We start from the raw sequence: 25,703 nt of genomic DNA, 5'->3' as shown, positions 1-25,703 counted from the left end.
TATTGTAAACAGGGCTGCAATGAACATTGAGGTGCATGTCTCTTTTCAAATATGGTTTTCTCTGGGTATATGACCAGGAATGGGATGGCTGGATCATATGGTAGCTCTATTTTTAGTTTTTTAAGGAACCTCCATACTGTTCTCTATAGTGGCTGCACCAATTTACATTCCCACCAACAGTGTAGGAGGGTTCCCTTTTCCCCACAACCTCTCCAGAATTTATTGTTTGTAGATTTTTTGATTATGGCCATTCTAACTGGTGGGAAGTGACACCTCATTGTAGTTTGATTTGCATTTTTCTAATAATTAGTGATTTTGAGCATCTTTTCATTTTTTTTTTTTTTTTTGGCCATCTGTATGTCTTCTTTGGAGAAATGTCTATTTAGATCTTCCACCCATTTTCTGATTGGCTTGTTTGTTTTTTTGTTATTGAGCTGCATGAGCTACTTGTATATTTTGAAGATTAATCCCTTGTCTAACCCCATCATTTTGCAGTTGGGGAAACAGCTGCTCCAAGAGTGAGATGATTCACCCAGGATCACCTGGGGATACTCGAGGCATGAAAGGGGGAGTGGCAAGGGTGTCTGAAAAATCAGGCGAAGTATAGCTTGCACAGCCTTTGTAGGCCATGTAAAGAAGTTTAGAGTTTAGCTTAAAGCCTTTGGGATACTAATGTTTTTAATCACAGAAGCAACATGATTAGATTTATATTTTAGAAAAAGTGTCCTGGAGGAAGTTGGGAAACATGTTGCAAAGGACTGAATGGTTAGTTAAAATGCTACAACAATCCCCCATCCCCTCCCTGCTCTCCACAAAAGCAAAAACAAACAAACAAAAACATATACACACACACACACACAAACCCCCAAACAATCTACTAGAACGGAACAAGGGATGGAGGAATGGGATGACAATATTGGCTGTAGGGCTAGAGAAGAGAGAGCAGAGTTGCATCTTATTAAGGAGGTAGAAGGAGACTCAACAGCAGTTTGTGACCAGAGTAGGTGGGGGAAAGTGTCGAGGGGTGAGCATAGTACGTAGCATGAAATGACTAGGCACATGGACACTGAATCCAGTGAGTTACTTAACCTTAATGGAGCTGGTAAGCATGTAGTTTAGAATACCTTAGTGAGACATAAATAAAGTGGAGGGTGGGACAAGAACCCCTCAACAATCAAGGAGGCAACCATCCTAGTGAAATTTCTGGGGGTTCAACTCCAAGATAAGTTGCTGCCCTTGTATCACCAGCTATGACAAATGCACAATGCTTATTAGGCATTTTTGGATTTGGGGGAGGCAACACGCTCAGCTACAAAACTCCTCATAGCCGATTGCCTTTTTTGAGCGGGGACCAGAGCAAGAGAAGGCTCTGTAGCAAGTTCAGGCTGTAGTAGAAGCTGCTCTGTCACTTGGAAACCCTACCGCATATGACCAGCCAGTTACTGTCAACCTGCACCCTACAACTGTTGTAGGTCCCACCTGGCTGACCCCAACATTGTAAGCCGTATTTCCTTTCCAGGGGCACCACGTGTTCCCATGGGGCCATACTTCTTGTGTGGAAGGTGCATATTAACTTGTGTCCCTCCCCAAAATACAGTGACTTGTACCTCCCAAGAGGTGAAAAACCTCATATGAGGTCTTCGAGTGTTTAAGGAAACATCACCTTGGCTCTAACATACATTCAGATAAGCCCTGACTCCCTGCCCAGGGTTATTGCAGATGATAAAATTGCTTTCGTTTCCCTCCTTGTGGGATGAGGCAGAGTTTGCACAGTTGTTAATACATCCTGCTGTACCTGGATTTATACTTCAGGTCCAATAGAAAAATCAATACGAAACTTAAGAGAAAGCCACCTGCCTTTCCAAGGTAAATCCTGATGGCTTATCAGAGTTTTTCACCTGGTTGCATCTGCTACATGTTAGCCTGATCCTAATTCTTGGGGCCCTGTAGAAAGTACTGCTAATCAAGTGCTATGTAAGATAAACTAAAGATTTCCCCCCTCCTCCCAGCCTCTGTCAGTCAGGTTAATTGGAGTGGATGAAGGAGAGGCATACTCATGGAAAAATTTGCCAGAAGACAAGACCATGTGGAAATGAGGAAATATTTTTGGGAGATGATTCTCCATGGGTCTTTCCTGTTTCTGTACTTCTTGTGAACAGGCACTGGTAGCTTTTGATCCAGACTGTCTTTTCAAAGACATTTGTAGAGTAAACAATCCTGGAGGACAGAGGTAGTGTTCCGCACCCCCCCCCAACTGTTTCCAGAAGAGGGCAGCTTTGTTTACTATCTGGTTTAATATAATAATGGGGAAGTTTTAGGCTGGCATGTAAGGAGCTTAGAAGTTGTCGTTCCATTGTAACAACAAGGCAAAGCTGGACAAGCTGAAAATTAACAACCCTTCTTCTTAGATCCATCAGGGGAGTGAGGACACCGGGAAAACCACTGCCTTCCCCAGTCCTCACTCCCCTCAAAAATGTTGGTGAGACATACAGGCACATGCAGAGGATTACAACTTACTGGAGCAGAAACCGAGGAGCAGAAACTTCCATAGGAACCAGTGCCAAGGTAGGAAAACCTGAACTGTAACTGTTCATTGCTGGAGGACAAGGCTGGGGGTTAAAAACTGCAGGGGCGCCTGTCACTGGGAAGCCCCCACACTTTTGTGAGTTTTGTCTCCAGGAGTTCTATCAGATTCTCACAGTGAATATTGGAGAAAAATTCCCCTCATACTTCTGGCATGCTCCCGGAGGGGAAAAGGAACCCTTTTGAAATATGCCAGAGCATTCTGTTTTCCTTAACAAGGCCCGCCCTCAGGAGAATCTATTTTGCCAAGTCCGAGTCGGCTAGAGAATCTATTTTATCAGAGTCTAACATACCTGGGGAAGGGAAATACCCAACCCCAGCCCTCTCCAGCCATCTTGTCCCATGTAACATGAGGGGAGGGGAATTTGGGGTTGAGAAGCATTGGTGAAGTTCACAGCCCTGGATGCACAAGCTCACTAAGATACTGAGACCTAATTATAGGACTATACAATGCTTCCTCTCCCCCCACACCTTACTGCTACATTACTAAGAACATATGTACCATCATTCATTCTGTTCAGTACATCATGTCTACCCTTCAACAAAAAATTACAAGGCATACTAAAAGACAAAAGCCCATGTTGAAGATACTGAATAAACATCAGAACCAGAGTCAGATATGGCAGGAATGTTGGAATTATCAGACTGGGAATTAAAAAAACCCACACAACTGAGGCTAATATGCTAAGGGTTTCAATGGAAAAAGTAGACAACATGCAAGAACAAACAGATAATGTAAACAGAGGATAAAAATTCTAAGAGAATAAAGAACAAATGCTAAAGACCAAAAACACTTAAACAGAAATGAAAATTGCCTTTGATGGGCTCATTAGGAAACTGAACACAGCTGAGGAAAGAATCTCTGAGCTTGAGGATATGACAGTAGAAACTTCCAAAACTGAAAAGCAAAGAGGAAAAAAAAAAAAAGACAGAATATCTAAAAATGGTGGGACAACTATAAAAGATGTAACATATTGGGTTGGCCAAAAAGTTTGTTTAGGTTTTCCTTATGGAAAAACTCAAACGAACCTTTTAGCCAGCCCAACATATGTAACAGGAATACCAGAAGGATAAGAAAGAAAGAAAGGAAAAGAAGCAATATTTGAAGCAAAAATTTCCCCCAAATAATGTCAGACACCAAACCACAGTTCCAAGAAGCTCAGAGAACACCAAGCAGGATAAATGCCCCAAACCTACCCCTAGACAGATCATATTCAAACTTCAGAAAATGAAAAATAAAGGAAAAAGTCTTTAAAGAAGGAAGAGGGGGAAAATGCCTTACCTATATATAGAGGAGCAAAGATAAGAATTACATCTGATTTCTCCTCAGAAACCATGCAAGCAAGAGGAGAATGGAGTGAAATATGTAAAGAATTAAGAGAAAAAACCCATCAACCTAGAATTCTGTACCTGTTGAAATTACCCTTCAAAGGTGAAGGAGAAATAAAGACTTTCTCAGACAAAGAAAAAATGAGGAAATTTGTTGCCAGTAGACCTGCCTTGTAAGAAATGTTAAAAGAAGATTTTTGTTTGTTTGTTTGTTTGTTTTTGAGAGAAGGAAAATGATACATGTCAGAAACTCAGATCTACATACAGAAAGGAAGAGATTTGGAGAATGAATAAATGAAGGTAAAATACTTATTTTTCTTTTCTTAGTTGATCTAACAGATAACAGTTTGTTCAAAATAATAAAAGCAATAATATATTTAATTACATGTGCTTATGTGTAAGTGAAATGAATGACAGCAATGATACAAGGGACAATAGAAGTAATTAGAAACATTTTGTTATTGTAAGGTACTTGCACATGGAACATTCACCAACATGGTCTAGGTCCTGGGCCATAAAACACACCTTAATAAGTTTAAAAGAATAGAAATCATACAACATTTGCTTTCAGACCACAATGGAATTAAACTATAAATCAATGATGGAAAGACAGCTGGAAAGTCCCCAAATACTTGGAGATTAAAGACACACTTCCAAAGAATATCTGAGAATGGTGGGACAACTGTAAAAAGTAATATATGTGTAATGGGAACACCAGAAGGAGAAGAGAGAGAGGGAAAGAAGCAATATTTGAAGTAATAATGACTAAAAAATTTTCCAAAATCCTTTGAACGTGGGTCAAAGAATCAATCTCAAGAGAAAAATTTTTTAAAAAAACCATTGAATTGTACCCTTTGTTTTAATTTTTAATAATTAATTAATTAGGTTACACTCAGGCTTAGTTGTGGCAGGTGGGCTCCTTAGTTGTGGCTCGCTGGCCCTTAGGTGTGGCATGCGAACTCTTAGTTGTGGCGTGCATGTGGGATCTAGTTCCCTGACCAGGGATGGAACCCGGGCCCCCTGCATTGGGAGTGCAGAGTCTTAACCACCGTACCACCAGGGAAGTCCCTCAATAGAAATTTTAAAAATATTTTGAGCTAAATGAAAATGACAATACAATTTATCAAATTTGAGGGACGCGGTGAAAACAGTGCTTAGAGGGAAATTTATACCATTGAATGTGCATATTAGAAAAGACGGAAGATATAAAATCAATCATCTAAGATTCCACCTTAGGAAACTAGAAAAGGAAGAGGGAATTATGTCCAAGGTAAGGAGAAGAAAAGAAATAATAAAAATTAGAGCAGAAATAAATGAAATTGAAAATAAGAACTCAACAGAGAAAACAAAAAACTGGTTCTTTGAAAAGATCAACAAAATACATAAGTCTACCAAGCTAACTAAGAAAAAAAGAGATAGGACACAAGTTCCTAACATCGGAAATGAAAGAGGGGACATTATTACAGATCCCATTGACACTAAAAGGATAATAAAGCGAAATTATGAACTACTATATGCTGACTGATTTGATAACCTTGATGAAATGAATGGAATTCCTTAAAGACACAAGCTGCAAAAAACCCACACACAAAAATAGGCCATCTGAATAGGCTTATACCTATTAAAGAAATTGAATTAAATTAATAAACTTTCAAAATAGAAAGCACCAAGCTCAGATGGGTTCACTGGTGAATTCTACCCAACATTTAAGTAAGACATTGTACCAGTTCACTTCCAGAATACAGAAGCAGAAAGAATACTTCCTAACTTGTTCTGTGAAACCAGCATTACCCTAATACCAAAACCAGATAAAGACATTACAAAAATCCCCCTAACCCCACCCCAAACAATGGACTACTATGTCTTATGAACATAGATGAAAAAATTGTCTACAAAATATTATCAAATTGTATCAAAAAAATATATAAAAAATTATACACCATAATAGAGCGGGAGTTTTCCTAGGTGTAGACGCTGGCTCAACATCTGAAAGTCAATTAATGCGATCCATCAGGTTAACAGGCTAAATAAGGAAAATCACGTGATCATATCAATAGATGCAGAAAAAGCATTGGACAGAATCTAACACTCATTCATGGTAAAAACTCAGCAAACTAGGAGTGGAGGGGAACATCTTCAACTTGATAAAGAACATCTACAAAAAACCTACAGCTAACATTACACTTGATGGTGAGAAACTTGAAGCTTTTCTGGTAAGATCAGAAGAAGGCAAGAATATCCCTCTGACCACTGTTATTTGACATTGTACTGGAAGTCCTAGCAAATGTAATAAGATGATAAAAGGAAATAAAAGGTAATTTGTGACTGCTTGGAGGGGTGGGATAGGGAGGGTGGGAGGGAGGGAGACGCAAGAGGGAAGAGATATGGGAACATATGTATATGTATAACTGATTCACTTTGTTATAAAGCAGAAACTAACACACCATTGTAAAGCAATTATACCCCAATAAAGATGTTAAAAAAAAAAAGGAAATAAAAGGTATATAGATTAGGAAGGAAGAAACAGAACTGTCTTTGTTCATAGATGCCATGATCATCTATGTAGAAAATCTGAAAAAACTGACCAAAAAACCTCCTGGAACTAATAAGTAATTATGGCAAAAATGCAGGATACAACATTAATATATAAAAGTCAGTTGCTTTCCTATATACCACAATGAACAAAGAGGAATTTGAAATTAAAAGCATATACCATTTAAATTACTCCCCGTGGGACTTCTCTGGCCATGCAGTGGTTAAGATTCCGCCTTCCAATACAGGGGACACGGGTGCGATTCCTGGTCCGAGAAGATCCCACATGCTGCGGAGCAATTAAGCCTGTGCACCACAACTACTGAGCCTGTGCTGTAGAGCCCGTGAGCCACAACTACTGAGCCCGTGTGCCACAACTACTGAAGCCTGCGTGCCTAGAGCCTGTGCTCTGCAACAAGAGAAGCCACTGCAGTGAGAAGCCCGTGCACTGCAACGAAGAGTAGTCCCTGCTCGCTGCAACTAGAGAAAGCCTGTGCACAGCAATGAAGACCCAATACAGCCAAAAATAAATAAATAAACAAATAAAAAATGTTTAAAAAACTAAATAAATTACTCCCCCCATTTTAAACCTTTTTTTTTTTTTTCCGGTACGCGGGCCTTTCACTGTTGTGGCCTCTCCCGTTGCGGAGCACAGGCTCCGGACGCGCAGGCTCAGTGACCATGGCTCACGGGCCTAGCCGCTCTGTGGCACGTGGGATCTTCCCGGACTGGGACACGAACCCATGTCTCCTGCATCGGCAGGCGGACTCTCAACCACTGCGCCACCAGGAAAGCCCAACTTTTTTTTTTCGTAAATATAAGCTTTGACATGAGAATGATACCATTTATTTTTGCCCTCTTTTCAACCATACAAATATTTATGGAGTGTCTGTGGTATGTCAGATACTGTCCTGGCTCTGGGATACAGGACTGAGTAAAACCAGACTGAGTCTATCGATTATCCTTTGTTTTCCAGAGTTTACATGAGCTGTGTGGTTACTAAGGAGCGTGACTCTCTACTTCTGTCAATTGGGTAAGAGAGAGAGTGCAGTGGGTGAGATGCTGATGGGCAAGGAATGCGTGGCAGCGAGGAGGGGTCTCAGATCTTCTTGTTTGTGTTTCATGTTGAGTTGAACTGACCTCCATACCCTGGAGTCAACCGCAGCAGACCAAATCATCAAGAAAAGGAGGAAATTAGGAAGGAATAGTTAGGTCAACTCAGAAAGAAAAGAGTAAAGAAGAGGGATTATTTCCTACCTGGTAGTAACAATATACTACAATGCAAAGACATAGTCATACTAGCAGCGTGATGCCAACACAGGAAATGACAATAGGCCCACAGGGCAGAATAAAGGGCTCAGAAACAGACTTGTTAGGTGATTGGTGATACCCCAAATCAGTGAGGATAAGATGGATTGTTTAGGAGATGGTGTTGTGACATCTCATTCAAGACAAGAGGAGAAATAAAGATTGGTTAGCACCTTACACTACAGACACTTTGTATAGAGGTGGAATCCAGATGGCCTCAGAACCAAAGCAGGAGATGTAAAACTATAAATCTACTAGAAGAAAATGTAGAAAGATATTTCTGTGGCATAGAAATGGCAAGCAACTTAAATAAAATACAAAAAGCATAAATCACGGGGTGAAAAATGGTATGGATTGGATACACAAAACTTAAGAATTTCTGCTCAAAAGAGACACCATAGAAAAGTCATCAGAAAGATGATAGTCTCAGAGAAGAATCATATGATGTCTGAAAGTAACAAGAGATGTCCAGAAAACACAAGGGGTTCCTGAAACGCAGCAGAAAAGACAGAACACACCTGCTTAAAAATGGGTAAAGGATGTCAAAAGGCAACTCACAGAATGGGAAATATAGCTGCTATGTGGATATGAAAAAGTGTTCCAATCCACTATAAATAAAAAAATGTAAATTAAAACAACAGTCAGATGTGCCTTTGTAATCTATCAGATGGGCAAGAATGAGAAAGAGGGAAGTTGCTGCTGAGGATTTGGGGAAATGGAAATCTTAGCTTGCTGCTGCCTAGGGAGCTGCAAGCATCTGGGAGATTCTGGCAGTATTTTTTTTTAATTAATTTAATTAATTTATTTTTCGCTGCATTGGGTCTTCGTTGCTGCACGTGAGCTTTCTCTAGTTGCGGCGAGCAGGGACTGCATTTCGTTGCGGTGCGCAGGCTTCTCACTGCGGTGGCTTCTCTTGCTGAGGAGCACGGGCTCTAGGTGCGTGGGCTCAGTAGTTGTGGTGCGTGGGCTCAGTAGTTGTGGCGCACGGGCTTATTTGCTCCACGGCATGTGGGATATTCCTGGACCAGAGCTCAAACCCGTGTCCCCTGCGTTGGCAGGCGGATTCCTAATCACTGTGCCACCAGGGAAGGGAAGCCCTTTGGCAGTATTTAGTCAGTTAAGCATGTGTCTACCCGAAGGCCCAACCACCCCTCTGCGTGGGTATTCCCGATAAACTGTCACCCAGTGCTGTGACATACATGGCATACAACAGAGTGCATACAGAGACAACCTGTTTCCACCACTAGGAAAACAATGAGTAAAACGGCTTGCATTGATATTGTGGAATACTGTTCAGTAACTACAAAGAACACGAAGACACAGCAACGTAGATCTTAAAAACTCAGTGAGAGTTAAAAAAAATGACAGAATGAAAACAACAACATAAAATTTATGTTAATTAGAAAACACACAAACAATACAGTGTGTTTTATAAGACATGTATATTCACAGACATGTATCAAACATACTTGGGCGGGTGCCTATGGGAGAGGAAATAGAAATGGGGAATAGAAATAAAAGGAAGTAAATTAGTAAAACAGGAGTGGGACCGCATAAGGACTGATAATGGTTTGCTGTGAGCATGAGCTCCAATTGAAAACATTCGCTAGATGGAGCAAGCAGGAAGCTGAGCTCCATCAGGGGCACCGGGCTTTGAGCAGGATGGCCAGCCGTGGGTGGGAACCTGGGGCACGTGAATGGGATTGCATCAGATATGGGATTAATCAGGGGTTCTCAGAAACTGCTTGGTCCAACTCCCTTATTCTCCAGGAAGGCGTCTGTGATCTGGCGAGTTATGGGTCCTCAGAACCATGAGTGGCAAAGGTAGGACCAGAAGCCACAGTTTCTGCTGCCCCCTCAGCGCAGGGATTTTCCTTCTGCACTTCATCTCTTCGGCCACGGGGAGGCGCCTTCACAAGGGCGGAGGCAGCAGGGTGTCTGGAGGCAACACTGTGTCCAGATTCTTAAGGAGGGTGGATAGATTAGCCAAATAGATAAAACCTTACCTGCTGCTCCGCCCCTCCCCGCAGGCGGCGCAGCTTCCCCTGCAGCACTTCCGCTCTCGGGGATGGAGCCGGAGGGGGCTTTGGAGGCCGCGCGCAGACCTGCTTTGGCTACGCGCGGCGCCGCTGTCGTAGGAGAGCGGCAGCAGCAGCCGCGGCGGCCCCAGGGGCTCACGCCTCCCGCCACACCTCGGGGGAGCCGAGCGCGCCTCTCCTGCGAGCCCAGCACCCCCAACCTGCTCCCCGCGCGCAGCTGAACCGCCGCGCGGGACTCGCCGCCCAACATGGATTTCCTCCTGGCGCTGGTGCTCGGGTCCTCACTCTACCTGCGGGTGGCCGCGGAGTTCGACGGGAGGTGGCCCAGGCAAATAGTGTCGTCCATTGGCCTGTGTCGTTATGGTGGGAGGATTGACTGCTACTGGGCCTGGTCCCGCCGGTCCTGGGGACAATGTCAGCTGGCTTCCAGGAATGAATGCAGTAAAAATAGGAAAACAGAATTAACAAAGGCTAGAGGAAGGAAAAAGGATAGAATAAAAGCCCATGTATTTTAACGATTAGTCAGCAGTTGATAGAGTTGGTACCCAGAAGCATTGGGAATGGAATACAGATAGGTGTCTCCACCAGTATCCAGTATTAGGATCCGGTATTAGGAGGCTCTGCAAAGAAATCAGTGTGAGAATTTTTTGTATCAGATTTGTATGTTATTATTTTTGTATTCATTGAATATCAGCATAAAAAGTCATTACCAAAAAAACCCACAAAAAACCCCATACCTGCTCAAAAAAAATAACCGGCAATGGTGAGACGGGCTAATAATCCTCCAAGGAATATAAGCAAAGCAATCAATGGTATCCATTGAAGTAATAGGCACGCAGAGAACATCTTTGCTGACTAATCCTTACTGAGACGTGGCACAGTGGAAAACATCCTGGCTACATTATCCACGCAGGGCAGGGTTCAAGTCCTGGTTCTACCGTAAAACGCACGTGGCTCTGGGCAGTGATCCACTTGGCTCAATAATGTTTATTGAATACCTGTCACCCACCAGATACTGTCCTGTCATGTGGAATATACCTGTGAATGAAACAGACAACAACTCCTTCTTGCTTCTGAGAGGGTTCCCATCCTAGTAGGTTCCTGCACAGTTGGCGCAGGTGCAGTCATCCCAAGTCTGGGATAACTTCTCAAGCTTTGGGCGTGGACCTTGAGTATCTGGAGGTGTCTCCTCCACCAGACTCTTATGTGGTATGGGATACATGGCAATGCTTCTGATTTGCAGTCAGTCGTTGCAAATGACCCTAACCACAAATTCTTTACAAATGTGGTCCCAGGAGTTGACTTTTCTTTTTTTTTTTTTTTTTTGCCATACGTGAAGCTTGTGGGATTTTAGTTACCCGACCAGGGATCGAACCCAGGTCCCCTACAGTGGAAGTTCTGGGTCCTAACCGCTGGACCGCCAGGGAATTCCCAGGAGTTGAGTTTTCTTTTCTTACTTGACAACACCTAGTTTCATGAAGACGTTTGCTTCCCCAAACCTACGACTTCATTAACTTGGACACGCTTGTTTCCTCCTAGGTTTTGGCCAGCTTGCCCTGGGCTCACCCAGCCCTTTGGGGTACATTTTGCAGCCATCCCCAGTCCTCTGACTTGGGGCCAGTCAGTCCTCTTCTTTTGTTCCAGTCAAACAGTTCTTCTTCTGATGTTTCTCCTTGCCTGTTTCCTTTGAAAAGACACCTCTGTTAAGTCATTATTTGAGCCAGAAACATGCAATTTGTTGGCCCTGATCACTAGACTTCCACCATGGGAGGTAGATGGTTGGTTCCGGGAGTCTAGTTTAGCATGAGAAAGCAACGCCTAACATTGTACATGTTCAGTTAAGTGTCAGAGTCATCAACTGACGTCGTCGTTAAACTTGGACTTGCCCTCGAATTCATTAGGATTTTTATTGTGTTTATATTAGCGAAACCAGACAAGTTCCAGGGAGTTTTAGATGTTCCGGGGTCTCTCCCTCTCTCTCTCTGTTTATTCAGATGGAAAGTGCAGGACCTTCTATGGCCCTGGTCCTTACTCCTAGTCCCTCCGTCTAGCACTTTTCTGTTGTTGTTGTTAGGGGTCTTCCATGTCCTCTCCTTCCTTTCCAGCCTCCAAAGTCTTGTCCTTCCCCTCTCCCTGTCCAGCAGACCACCCTCCATAGAGATGGGTCAGCAGGGATAAGCTGGTATTTATAATTTTAATAATTATAATAATAATTCAAGTATGGAAAGACAACTTCTGAGAGGAATTTGAAACATAGTAACAGTTCCTTTTAAAATTATAGCATCTTTTAAATAAATGAAAATGTATATGGCAACCTGATGTATAAAACAGAGAAAAGCAGAGCTGTCGGGTTGAAGTAGAGAGAGGAGGTCTATCCACTTAGCCTCTCCCTTGAACTCATGGTCTATGGTCACCAAAAACATCTATCACCAGGACAAGCTGAAGCTAGTGGCACTCAGTTCCATTTCTACTTATGGAAGAGCAAAATTCTTTTCTGTTTAAGTCTTAGGTCCTTGTCTTTGGGTTTTCACTGCAACTACTTTCTCTACAACCATCTAATCACGTACTGGCCAAGAGTCCCTGTGCCTTACGCTTAGATCCCAGGTCATCTCCCTCTTCACTCCTTCATGGATGGAAAGAATAGACATAGCCACACTTGAGACTTGACTGCCACTTGGTGGCAGCATACTCAAAACAATAGGTTTAAATTTCTAAAAAGCATATGTTTTGAAGGTTAACTCTTCAACCTCAAACTAGTGGTAATAGAGGCAAGATGATAGATGAAATGGGACACAAAGCAGACAAGTTTTGGCAAATGAGACGGTGTATAGAGGAAAGAAAATTTCATCACCTGAGGAAGGAGCCAGTTTTGATGGAGGGAATCCCGGTGACTATGGGGCAGCATACAAGCGTAACAGAGAAGGCAAAAGGTCATAGATAAGTTTCTGATTCACAGTTTTGTTCAAGATAGCCGTGTGTGCTGTGGGTTATTACAATAGTAGCAATAGTAGCCCCAAATACTACCAGGCAAGGTATTCTGAAGGTCACTGAACAGAAAGGCTCACAGACCAAATTAAGATGGTCTAATCACAAGGCTTAAGTCCATTTAAAAAACAGCAAGAAGCAAGGGGAAAAGTGATGAGTCAATTAGCCCATGTAAAGTAAGGTGCCAGGGGGTGGAAGGTTCATACCTGCTCCATATAGGATTAGGCAATATTGACATGTCCTCTCTCCTCTGTTGCATTCACCTTCCCCTCTGTTGGTGTGTTTAAGAGGACTAGAGGGGTTCCAACAGATGGAGCATGTCTGGAACCAACACACATGCTTACTTCATCAGAGAGACACTGGAGCAGGTACACCTGGCCACAGCAGCAGTTCACCTATTAGCCTGCTGGGTATCTGTGAATCTTATCTGCATTCTTTGGGAGACGATGCCTAGGACCAGAATGGGGCCATACTGGGTGTTACCAATGGTTGGCCAATTTAGGATGACAGGGCTATCAATGCACACATGGCACGCTCATGACTTCTGACTTAATCTTTCCATTACTTTCTTTCTATAAGTGGTACTCTTGTTTGTTTCACCAAATATTGTTTCATAAATACTCTATTTTTAATATTGTGTGCTGTTACTATCTTACTGTATATTTTAATGCATGATATAATTTCTTTCTTTTATTTTAACGTCTTTATTGGAGTATAATTGCTTTACAATGGTGTGTTAGTTTCTGCTTTATAACAAAGTGAATCAGCTATACATATACATATATCCCTATATCTCCTCCCTCTTGTGTCTCCCTCCCACCCTCCCTTTCCCACCCCTCTAGGTGGTCACAAAGCACCCAGCTGATCTTCCTGTGCTATGCCGCTGCTTCCCCCTAGCTATCTATTTTACATTTGGTAGTGTATATATGTCCATGCCACTCTCTCACTTCGTCCCAGCTTACCCTTCCCCCTCCCCGTGTCCTCAAGTCCATTCTCTATGTCTGTGTCTTTATTCCTGTCCTGCCCCTAGGTTCTTCAGAACCTTTTTTTTTTTTTTAGATTCCATATATATGTGTTAGCACACTTTATTTGTTTTTCCCTTTCTGATTTACTTCACTCTGTATGACAGACTCTAGGTCCATCCACCTCACTACAAATAACTCAATTTCGTTTCTTTTTATGGCTGAGTAATATTCCATTGTATATATGTGGCACATCTTCTTTATCCATTCATCTGTCGATGGACACTTAGGTTGCTTCCATGTCCAGGCTATTGTAAATAGAGCTGCAATGAACATTGTGGTACATGACTCTTTTTGAATTATGGTTTTCTCAGGGTACATGCCCAGTAGTGGGATTGCTGGGTTGTATGGTAGTTCTATTTTTAGTTTTTTAAGGAACCTCCATACTGTTCTCCATAGTGGCTGTATCAATTTACATTCCCACCAACAGTGCAAGAGGGTTCCCTTTTCTCCACACCCTCTCCAGCATTTATTGTTTGTAGGTTTTTTGATGATGGCCATTCTGACTGGTGTGAGGTGATACCTCATTGTAGTTTTGATTTGCATTTCTCTAATGATTAGTGACGTTGAGCATCCTTTCATGTGTTTGTTGGCCACCTGTATATCTTCTTTGGAGAAATGCCTATTTAGGTCTTCTGCCCATTTTTGGATTGGGTTGTTTGTGTTTTTGATATTGAGCTGCATGGATATTTTGGAGATTAATCCTTTGTCTGTTGCTTCATTTGCAAATATTTTCTCCCATTCTGAGGGTTGTCTTTTCGTCTTGTTTATGGTTTCCTTTGCTGTGCAAAAGCTTTTAAGTTTCATTAGGTCCCATTTGTTAATTTTTATTTCCATTTCACTAGGAGGTGGGTCAAAAAGGATCTTGCTGTGATTTATGTCATAGAGTGTTCTGCCTATGTTTTCCTCTAAGAGTTTTATAGTGTCCGGTCTTACATTTAGGTCTTTAATCCATTTTGAGTTTATTTTTGTGTATGGTGTTAGGGAGTATTCTAAGTTCATTCTTTTACATGTAGCTGTCCAGTTTTCCCAGCACCACTTATTGAAGAGGCTGTCTTTTCTCCATTGTATATTCTTGCCTCCTTTATCAAAAATAAGGTGACCATATGTGCGTGGGTTTATCTCTGGGCTTTCTATCCTGTTCCATTGATCTATATTTCTGTTTTTGTGCCAGTACCATACTGTCTTGATTACTATAATTTCTTTCTGTGTCTCCAAACTCCCTGTTTATTCATGATCTGTATTTGATACTTCCTATGTGTTTTGTCTATGTCTTGAGCTACCAGCTTACTTTACTTCTATGCTTAACACTTATTATGAGTTTCATTCATCCTGTTTTTCTTTCTTTCTTTTTAGGATTAGAATTGAATATTCTTAAGTAATAAAGCAAGCACCCATTACCTCAGGCTTCTGCTTTCCCATCTTTACAATCAGTAAGAATTTTTGCCCCATCTGTCTCTCAGGAATGCAGCTTCAGGTATTTTCAAGAACCATATGATTGGAAATCATTAAAGTGTGAGTGGGTCAAGAGACGCAAAGGGAGAGATACTCGGGGGTTGCTATAAGCTTTGTGATATGTGGACTGTGGTGGTTTGTTGACAAGGGATGAACTTGGCCTTGCAGTCAGATTTGAACAGACTTGGATTTAAACAAAATTGGATTTGAGTTGAATTGAATTAGAACCCCAGCTCTGTCTGCCACTGAATGTGGGCAAATTGCTTAATTAAATGCAGCTTCTGTTTTTTCATCCATAAAAATAGAATTAATAGTGTTTATGTTTCTGGAACTCTCCCTACCCAGCAGTCAAGTGCTCTTTGGGACCTGGGATAACACAGTGGAGACAGAGGCTGTAGAATCTGAAGAGATTGGAGTCCAAGATGGTTTCAAAGAAATAAACTTCACACAGATTTCATGTGTGTTTTCTCCAAAGAAATAAACTTCACACAGATTTCATGTGTGTTTTCTCCAGACTTTTTGCAATTCCATCCCCTCTCATTTCCACCAGCACCTGTAACTGACAATACACACAACCAAAGCAGCAAGAGAATGAGTTGTCTATATTACCCTTGTGAAAAAACTGAATACACAGAAACCTCAATTAAATAGAGTCAGGAGACCAGAAGGGGAAGCTCTCACACCCTGTGACGATAGTAGAGCCCAATAAGAAGAAGAAGGAGTGCTTTTCTTTCCTGGCAACAAGATATAGACTCTTTGTTTACTATAGCCCTCCCAACTTCCTTTTCCCTGCTGTAAAATTTTGAGTTCCCTTTCCCTTGTTGTGTGGAGTTTTGCTCATGGCTCACCGTGGTTACAGACCCTGAGTTGCAATTCTTTGCTGATCCTGAATAAACCCACTTTTGCTGGGGAAATAACTGGCAGTCTATTTATTTTGGTCAACAGTTTGGTGGCCAGTACGGGGATCCAGAGAATACCCCTGATGATTCCAGGGCTGGTGGGTAAACTGGTGCAGTACCCACACTGAGCCCATTGTCACTCTCTGCTTTTGTCACCAACCCTGGAGGTGGAATGCTACTCTTTCTCCTGAATCTGAGCTTCTGCCCTCTTTGTGTTTGGAAGCTCTCCAGGTTTAATTCGAGATCTATTTTAAGATTATGTCTTTTCTGGTTAAGGTCTTGTTCTGTATGCAAGTACTTGTTTGGCATTTTGGTCTGATTTTGAAATCAGACTGTTTCATTGGAACTGGCTAGCCTTTGACCCATTCCTTCAGGAACAGGGGCTGTTTCATTGGAACTGTGCCGGTTCAGCCTTGGGCCCACCCCTTTGGAATAGGAGCTGGTCTATGGGAACTGGGCTTAGAAACCTTCAGACTGGCTCCTCAAGGACCACATTGTTCCCTTAGAACTGGCTGGTATTAAGCCCACAGTTTGTCTGAGGTATTTGAGCTGCTGGAGTTGCACACTATTTCTCTTATTTGAGTTGTTTAAACTGTTTTGAGATGTAAGCTATTTATGCTGTTTGAAAATTATTTTCTTTCTCTAGAGAAAGTCTTCTGAGAAATGGGATCCCAGTTATCTACATATTTTGAGGGTACCCTCCCTACAGGTACTCTAGCCTATTATGTATTTAATAACTACCATCCTTCCTCATTCACATTTCTAACTAAATGGACTGACCTAGCCAAAGGCAATTTAGACTCTCAATGGCTATTACAGGAAAGTTGTGAAAACCTCAAAATTACTTTTCTTAAAACTGAATTGGGGACTTCCCTGGTGGCCCAGTGGTTAAGACTTTGCCTTCCAACGCAGGGCATGTGGGTTCAATCCCTGGTCGGGGAGCTAAGATCCCACATGCCTCACAGCCAAAATAACAAAACATAAAACAGAAGCAATATTGTAACAAGTTCAATAAAGACCTTAAAAATGGTCCACATCAAAAAAACCCTTAAAAACAAAAACTGAATTGGACTACCATAGCTCTAAAATTTCCAAAACTGAATGGAATGCCTATTTCAGTTGGTATTTTGAGGATTCCATATGTTATCAAAACCCAAAATTGCCTCTCTGAAAAATAAGATTTTAAGATTAACTGAGGCAAACCAACAATTAAAGACAGATAAATGGCTTCTAAAGTCTCAGGCTCCATTTCATTGGCTTTTAAATCTTAGGTCATCCCTCCAGCGCCATCTTCCTCGTTCCCTTCTATGCTGCCTACATCTCCTCTATACCCTTAGCTCCCATTACTAATTCTCTCAGCCAGCAATCTCAGGTCATCCCTCCAGCGCCATCTTCCTCGTTCCCTTCTATGCTGCCTACATCTCCTCTATACCCTTAGCTCCCATTACTAATTCTCTCAGCCAGCAATCTCAGGTCATCCCTCCAGCGCCATCTTCCTCGTTCCCTTCTATGCTGCCTACATCTCCTCTATACCCTTAGCTCCCATTACTAATTCTCTCAGCCAGCCCTTCTTTTTCTGTGAAACTCTTCCCATTCCATTTTCCTGTGAACTTATCAGAGCCTGTCCTTTTTTTAAAAAACACTTTTATTTTTTAAATTGAAATATAATTTACAATGTTGTGTTAGTAACATAATATTTTATTAATTAACTGCCAAACATACATCTTTGATACTTTTTTCTTCTACATTTCTTGACTGCATACTCTTTTTTTAAAAATTAATTTTTATTGGAGTATAACTGCTTTACAACGTTGTGTTAGTTTCTGCTGTACAGCAAAGTGAATCAGTTATACATATACATATATCCAGTCTTTTTTAGATTTCCTTCCCAGTTAGGTCACCATACAGCATTGAGTAGAGTTTCCTGTGCTATACAGGAGGTTCTCATTAGTTATCTATTTTATACATAGTAGTGTGTATATGTCAATCCCAATCTCCCAATTCATCCCACCCTCCTTACCCCTTTGGTAACCATAAGTTTGTTCTCTACATCTGTGACTGTTTTTGCTTTGCAAATAAGTTCACCTGTACCATTTTTCTAGATTCCACATATAAGCGATATTATATGATATTTGTTTTTCTTTCTGACTTACTTCACTCTGTATAACAATATATAGGTCCATCCACGTCAGAGCCTGTCCTTTAAAATGAAGCCTTCCAAGGATACAGAGGCTAACCCCTTAAAATCTTATACTCCCAGGACTAAAGCTGAACTCCAACCATAGTCAAAGGTTTTCCCAAAGTAACCAAAGATCCTCACAAGTTTGCTGAGGAATTTAATATAGTTATTCAAATTTATCAATCTGGTTTCTCTGACTTATATCAGCTAGTTCATATGCTTGTTGGTGAAGGCCAGGCCAAGCATTGGATGAAAACCACTAATGGCAAATATCCTGAAAGGTCTGTAAGTACAACCAAAAGACCAGCCCACTAACTTATATGATCAGGCTCAGGGAATTACCAGGCAACTTCACTGGGCAATTCCTGGGGATTTTCCAAAGCCTGTGGATTGAAACCAGATTTAGACTTCCTCACAGAAATCTGATGAACCCGTTCATGACCATTACAATGGATGTCAGGTTATTTTAAAAGAAAAGTCTGGTCTTCCTTCAGATATTGATTCCACCTGGATAGCTTTTAACCCTGTGTTTATTGATGGGCTGAACTGGGACCTTTTCCTTCTAGTAAAAAGGATCAGGATGGAATGGAAACTATGTCCATACCAGGTTTAGTTAAGTTGTCAAACCAGCTCTCTCTCATTCTAGATGAATCACCTCAAAGGAAGGCTACCAGAGTTCTTAATCTTCAACACCAGCAAGTGAAGGCACCTGCCCCCCTCCCCAAACCCAAAGGCTTCTAGTTTCTGCTATTATTGCAAAGAGCCAGGGCATTGAAAAAGAGATTGTTATAAAATTTAAGTGCTTCAGGCGCTTTCAGTCTTCTAACCAGACTTTCCAGTGTCCTCCCAGTTCTCAATAATGGGGCTCTGAGGAACTACAGGGGCTCTTTCAAGCCCTTCATCTTAATCTGCCTGGAGAACATTTCTCCAAGTTGAAGATGAATCTCTTCCAGTCCTAACTAACAGTGGAGCCCGCATTCTCAGTGCTCAACCCCACTGCTATAAAACTCCCTGCCGTGGAGTCCTAAAAGGGCTCCAATAGTGGAGCTCTCTAATAAGTCTGAAGAGGTTCCTGTCTCTGAACCTATTCCCTTTGGTTTAGCCCTTTGAGAGATGCACACCCTTTTCTCCTTAGTTCTTCTACCACTTTCCATTTATAAGGCCAAGACTTTTTAGATAAGTACCATGCCAACATTTCTTTCTCCCCAAAGGGGGAAATAATTCTAGGAATTGACAGTAGTCATAAAAGCATCCAACCAGGTAAATTAAATGACCCTTTGATATCTTTTATTTGCTGTCTCTGATGATACTAGAGCTGATTCTGGAAACACTGCTCATTTGTCCCTAGTGCGTCAGCTACCAAGGCAAAATCTCCAACTGATTTTGGCACAATGCACAGCACATCTCCCATAAAAATTCAAAAAGGTCTCTTCAAACCTCTTTCCAGAATTAATCAATACCCAATAAATAAGGAGCACTTCAAATCCTAACATCCACAATTTATTACAACTCTCAAGGCCTCATTATCTTGCACTATTCCCCGTTAATATTCCTATTTTACTGGTGAGAAACTTAAGGACCAAGGATGGGGGTTTTTCAGGGACCTCCACTCAATAAACATCATCACTATCACCTGAAACCCTGCCGTTCCTACCTCCCCGACACTACTGATGTCTATTACTACCGGAAGCAAATTCTTTACTATAATTGATTTATGCAGTACATTCTTTCCTATTCCAGTTGGTAGGGTTAGCCAATACCTTTTTGCCTTCACCTGGCATGGACAGCAATGCACCTGGACAGTAATGCCTCAGGGTTTTACTGAGAGTCCTTATTTCTCACAAGTCCTGAAGGCTGACCTATGATATAAACCTCCCTAGGAGTTCTATGGTATTGCAATATGTGGATGGTTGCTTTCTTTTTTTCTTCTTCTCAAGCTTCCTCACAGGAAGACAGCATCTGCTTGCTAAGGCTTTTAGCCATAAAGAGATATAAGGTCGCCAAAGGAAAATTGCAGCTTGACCAAACCCAGGTTCAACATTTAAGGTTTATGATATCAGAACAAGGGATACACCTAGATCCAGACAGACTTCATGGTGTTTTAAGTTCCCCCAAATCCAAAACTAAGCACCAATTGTGAGATTTTCTTGGGCTGGTTGTTTATTGCTGAAATTGAATCCCAAATTTCTCTCATGGTAAAAACTTTGTATGTTTTACTAAATAATAACAACCTCAACTTACTTTTTAATGGGAAAACCAGACAACATAGCTTTCAAGGTCTTAAAGGAAAGTTTGATGAACCCACCTGCCCTTTGGCATCCCAATTATCAGATTCCCTTTTCCTTTTTGTATATAAAAAGGAAGGGAGGACTTCCCTGGTGACACAGAGGTTAAGAATCTGCCCGACAATGCAAGGGACACAAGTTCGTTCCCTGGTCTGGGAAGATCCCACATGCTGCGGAGCAACTAAGCCTGTGCGCCACAACTACTGAGCCTGTGCTCTAGAGCCTGCAAGCCACAACTACTGAGCCCATGTGCCACAACTACTGAAACCCACACGCCCTAGAGCCCGTGCTCCAAAACAAGAGAAGCCACCGAAATGAGAAGCCCACACACCACAATGAAGAGTAGCCCCCACTCACCACAACTAGAGAAAGCCCACGCACAGCAACAAAGACCCAATGCAGCCAAAAATAAATAAATAAATAAACTTATAAAATAAATAAACAAATAAAGGTCTGAGCCTTTAGAATGGGCTATCCTGTATATTTACAAAAAAAAAAAGGGAAGGGAATGCCCTTGGGGTATTCACCCCAAAACATGGAGACCATCACAGACCCCGGGGCACTGGGATACCCCTTGCCTTGGAGCTATTATAGCCACTGCGCTTTTGGTTAGGACCATGGAGAAAATTGTGGGATTCCCTTTAACCATTTTCGTACCTCACGCATTAGAAGCTCTCCAGAATTGCCATCACCCTCCACATTTCTCTTTCAGCCTCCTCACCTCCTATGAGGTCCTTTTGTTAACTGCTCCTCACATAACTCTTTTGCGTTGTAATAACCTCAACCCTGCTACTCTTCTCCCCTCTGTCACTGAGGAAATCACTCACAAGTGCTTGAAGCTAATGGATCACATTCTGGCTCCTTGTGGTGCTCTACAAGAAGCTTCTGTGGGTAACACTGAGTTCTCATGGTTCACTGATGGTTCTTATTTAAAGGTGACGGTATTGTGCTAGGGATGTTATTACAGTTCCTTTTGATGCTGTTGAGGCAGCATCTTAAGGATGGGCTGCTTAAGCCCACCAAGCTGAATTACACAGTTCCACAGGCATGTGCCTTAGCCAAGGACAAAACTGCCAATATTTATACTGATAGCAGTTATGATTTTGGAGTAGCCCATGATTTTGGAATGTTGTGGAAACAACATGGTTTCCTTTCTTCCTCAACCTGGGCACTCCGTCTGTCATGGTTGTTAGTGAGAAGGGGCAGTTGAGGATGGCTGGCAAAGGAAACCCACTAGCCTTCCTAGCTTGAATGTTTCAAACCTTTCATTTTCTAGAAACTCACCATGGCTTACGCTCTCATTTGTGCAAGGAGAGTGAATCAGTGGTCCTAGCGGTTGGGTGAGTAAGGGGAAGATGGGGAGGTGCTGGGATTCCAGGAATGCCAGGGCAATGATGGGGAGGGAGGCTGGGGCTGGGGGGACAGCAGGAGCAGGGGATGGGCTGTGAGAATCCAGTGAGCGGGAGGGCAAGGAAGAGGGAGAGGAAGGGAGAGACAGGGAGAGGCAGAGATGGGGCACTCCTTCCTGCGGGTGGCCCTTAGGTATGTTTCAAGGATGCCTTTTGAGCGCTGCATCATCTGGAAACTGGACGGGGTCAGGGGGTGGTCTTCGTGAAGCAGATACAGTGCAGAGCTTCACCACCGGTGCACATCTCTTCATTGAGCAGGACAGCCTGGCACATTCCGGACTCTCAGCACCTCCCTCCGCTAAATGCCCACAGTGCCCTGTGCTGTAAGCCCAACAACTTCAAACACTGCTACATCATTTCCAAGTGCTCCCAAGAGGGAGGGCCACCCTGGTGAGAGCCACAGAAGGAAGCAGGAACAATTAAAAAGCCACTCTCTCTCTTAACCAATCTGGGAGTGTCACCCCACAATCTGGAGCTCGGAGGGGCAGGAGAGACCGGGGACGGGCCCTCCCTGGGTCTCCACATCAGGCAAACTGGACACATACGAGGAGCATCCTGAACACTGTAGTGGTGTGGGCTCGCCCTCCTGCCCTGCCACCTGACACATCGTCACCAGGGCCAGGGTGGCCCCTCCTGATCAAGCACTTCCTGAAGTTTCATTTAAATGCAACACGCCGTAAAGAAATACCCATTGCCAACGTCTTCGTGGGAATACAGCCAGTGGAGTAAGTAAAAATTACAGAAGTCAGTCCTGGATGAGAGAGAGACCTGGAGAAACTCCTCACTCTACAATTCTTGGCTCCAAAACTATTTCTGCAATAGGATGGAAATCTTGAGCCAGTTGTTGGCCACTATATGCCCTACTGTTCTGGTTTGTGCTGAAACAAGAGATCATCAGTAGAATGTACTAGCAAATCCCTGCAAGAAAGTTATTTTATGACTCCAAGGGAGATGGCGTTTTGGAGTTGAAAGCGTTGTTGTCCCAGCCTGAACCTAGGGTAGCTTAGAACAGGGAGCATCAGAATAGAAATGGTTGACAGAAGATTTGTTGAGTCCATAAAGTATTTCCTTTTTTTTTTTTTAAATTAAATTAAAAAAAAAAGTGAGGCCAGCACTTAAAATGGTAAAATTTCTTGCCAACCCCAGATTTCTGGAATCTCTTGAAAGATGAGGTGGCCTAGCACTGCCAAGCTGGCATAGCCGCATGAACATGGAGCCACGGTCTGGAGTGGGCATGGCTGATCGGGAGGGACGGTATGTTAGCTGCTAGCCCCTTCTGTTATTTAAATCTTCAAGATCCTCCCACAAAACTTGTGAGCATGGCAGGATTACTTAGAATCTACACCCAAGCAAGCCTTATAAAAGAATAAAAACAGGTGTGAGTCAGGGAAGCAGCATCAGGTAGGTTCAGAAAGCTGGGGATCATGTTGGCGATAGCTAAGCTGTTGACCGTTAGGTGGATGACAGGGCTCTTGTGGTCACAGACTGTCCCCCCAGTTGGCATCGAGACAGTGGGAATAGCACACCACTTTCTGAGCCTACGTGCCCGGCACTGAAGGCTTTATGTTTGTCACCTAGTTTAAGCTTTCTACCTTAACGTCACCTGCCCAGGCTTCAGAAAAAGAAGTCAATGGAAGAAATCTGGGCCGAAGGATGTTAGACACAGGTGTCTTTGGTTCTGTGGTGAGTGGAAACTGTGTTCCTTCCTTTTCCGATATCACAGGATGCTCAAGCATAGGTTTCCGGTGATAGTAAGAGACTTCATGGTGGCTACCATCCACTTCTTGAAGTCCTTGAATACATGTGGGGCAGATCCAGCCTGGGTCATGGTCTGTGGTGACAGTGTGGGTGGGGGCGTGGCAACAATAGTTTGTCAAAACCTTGTGGACAGTTCTGATCTCCCCAGGATCCGTGCTCAGATCCTGATCTACGCCGCTCTCCAAGCCCTGGACTTCCGGCCTCCTTCTTATCAGCAGAACAAGGACGTTCCACTGCTCAGGCAGAATTTGGCCTTCTGCCGTTGGTGTGGTTACCTGGACATCAGCCCCTCCTGGAAAAGCACTGTATTGAAAAGAGCCCACTTGCCTGCCAAAGTCTGGGAAAAGTACAGAAAGTGGTTGGGTTCAGAAAACATTCCAGAGAAGTTTAAGAAGAGAGGCTACACGCCCCATGAGCCCCTGAATGAAACTGCCTATCTGGAGACAAACGTCATTCTAGATTTGACGAACTCACCCCTGATTGCAGATGATGAAGTAGTGTCTCAGCTCCCCAGATCTTGCATCGTGAGCTGTGAGTATGATATTTTCCAGGACCATTCGCAGTTGTACAAGAAGAGGCTGGAGGACCTGGGAGTCCCAGTGACTTGGCACCACATGGAGGATGGTTTTCACGGGATGTCGGTCACCCTTGACCTGGGCTGCTTGTACTTGCCCTGCTCCGTGAGGATTCTGAATGCTGCAGTCCATTTTATAAAAGAGTTGTGACCATCTTTCCTTCCTGCTGCAGTTGCAAGAGTGTGGATTCCGCCACCATCCGGTTCCCGTTGGGGCTCCTTGTTGCCAATGTAGGTGATGCTGAGTAGGGCTGGGGAGAGTGTTGAGGATGCCATCTCCTCTCGCTTCAGGTTCTAGAATCCTAGAATGCATGTTTCTGATATCTAGAAGGAGAGCAGTAGAAGAGACAGGTTTGGGAGGAGGGTGGGGCTCTCTAGCCATGTTCACTGTAGGGAAAATTTGAGCTGACATTCTTCAGTGACCATTTGCAAGAGTGAATGAACGTATAAAGACTGCTCATGGCCTCCCCGACGGAGAGTCCAGGCTGCTCAGGCTGACCAGGCTGTGGGCAACAGGAGTGTCTACTTGGCTTGGCCTTGGAATTACCCAGGAACATCATGTGCAGTCTCATGGGCCTCTTCCAATCTGGCTCAGAGGGCAGGGCTCTGACGTCCTAGTGCTGGGTGGACGTGGAGAAACTGGTTTCACCCTCTTCCTCTGGGTACATGGTGACACTTCTCCTGCCGTTCCTCTGCCTTTGAGTTCAGAGTCTCAACTGCTGAGCTGGAAGAGTGAAGATGGATTGGGTAGGTTTTTCATAATGGTGGACACCTAGTGGCAGATGAAGACTGGAGCCACCTGATTGATTGGCAGAGCTCTGGAGCTCTTGGAGTCAAAGTCAGGCTTCCAACCAAGGCCCCAGAAGCAACATGTTTGAGGAGCGGAGTCCAGAGGGAAGCTGAGTCCTGAGTCAGAGACCCGTGAAGACAAAATCTGGCCAAACTCAACCATGTCCACAGTGGAAATCAAAGGAGGGCCCAAAGAACTGAAGATGTGTTAGTGAGAACAGTATCTGTCTTAAGACACAGAACCAACTCAAACTGGCCTAAATCAAAGAGAGAATGTATTGGCTAATGTAGCTACAAATTCCAGGGATAAATCGGGCATGATTTGATCCGGGAACTCAAACAGTGTCACCAGCTGCCTTCTCTTCTTTTCTCCAGTCTATGCTCTTCTGTGTGAACTTCACCTTCCTTCTCTATATTGTGGCCCTGAGTACCTCCATGCTTGTATTCTTCCAGAGTCAAATCCATTATTATGAACCTAATTCTCAGCAGTCGCAGTGGAAATCACATTGCAACTCGATGGCTTTCTTGGCTTTCTGAGTGGTGTATCTAGTTGCTAA

General features: G+C 43.0%; 1 protein-coding gene across 1 annotated transcript; it reads left to right on the top strand.

Moving 5' to 3' along the window:
- Positions 1-10,039: 10,039 nt before the first annotated feature.
- On the top strand, positions 10,040-24,508 carry AADACL3 (arylacetamide deacetylase like 3). The gene is made up of 4 exons (XM_024750004.1): positions 10,040-10,232; positions 21,893-21,956; positions 23,431-23,439; positions 23,749-24,508. Exons 1-4 carry the CDS (start codon positions 10,040-10,042, stop codon positions 24,506-24,508), a joined length of 1,026 nt encoding a protein of 341 aa, XP_024605772.1.
- The last annotated feature ends 1,195 nt before the right edge of the window (positions 24,509-25,703 follow it).

The sequence above is a fragment of the Neophocaena asiaeorientalis genome, unplaced genomic scaffold (genome assembly GCF_003031525.2).
Source record: "Neophocaena asiaeorientalis asiaeorientalis breed wild unplaced genomic scaffold, Neophocaena_asiaeorientalis_V1.1 scaffold275, whole genome shotgun sequence".
NCBI classification, from domain to species: Eukaryota; Metazoa; Chordata; class Mammalia; order Artiodactyla; family Phocoenidae; genus Neophocaena; species Neophocaena asiaeorientalis.
This window is presented reverse-complemented; position numbering and strand designations above follow the sequence as displayed.

Bases quoted from the DNA above. Each gene is read 5' to 3' on its own strand.
- AADACL3 (XM_024750004.1), top strand. From the start codon at position 10,040: ATGGATTTCCTCCTGGCGCTGGTGCTCGGGTCCTCACTCTACCTGCGG. The intron at 10,233-21,892 runs GTAAAAATAGGA...TTCATTTTCTAG, and splicing joins GGCTTCCAGGAATGAATGCA to AAACTCACCATGGCTTACGC.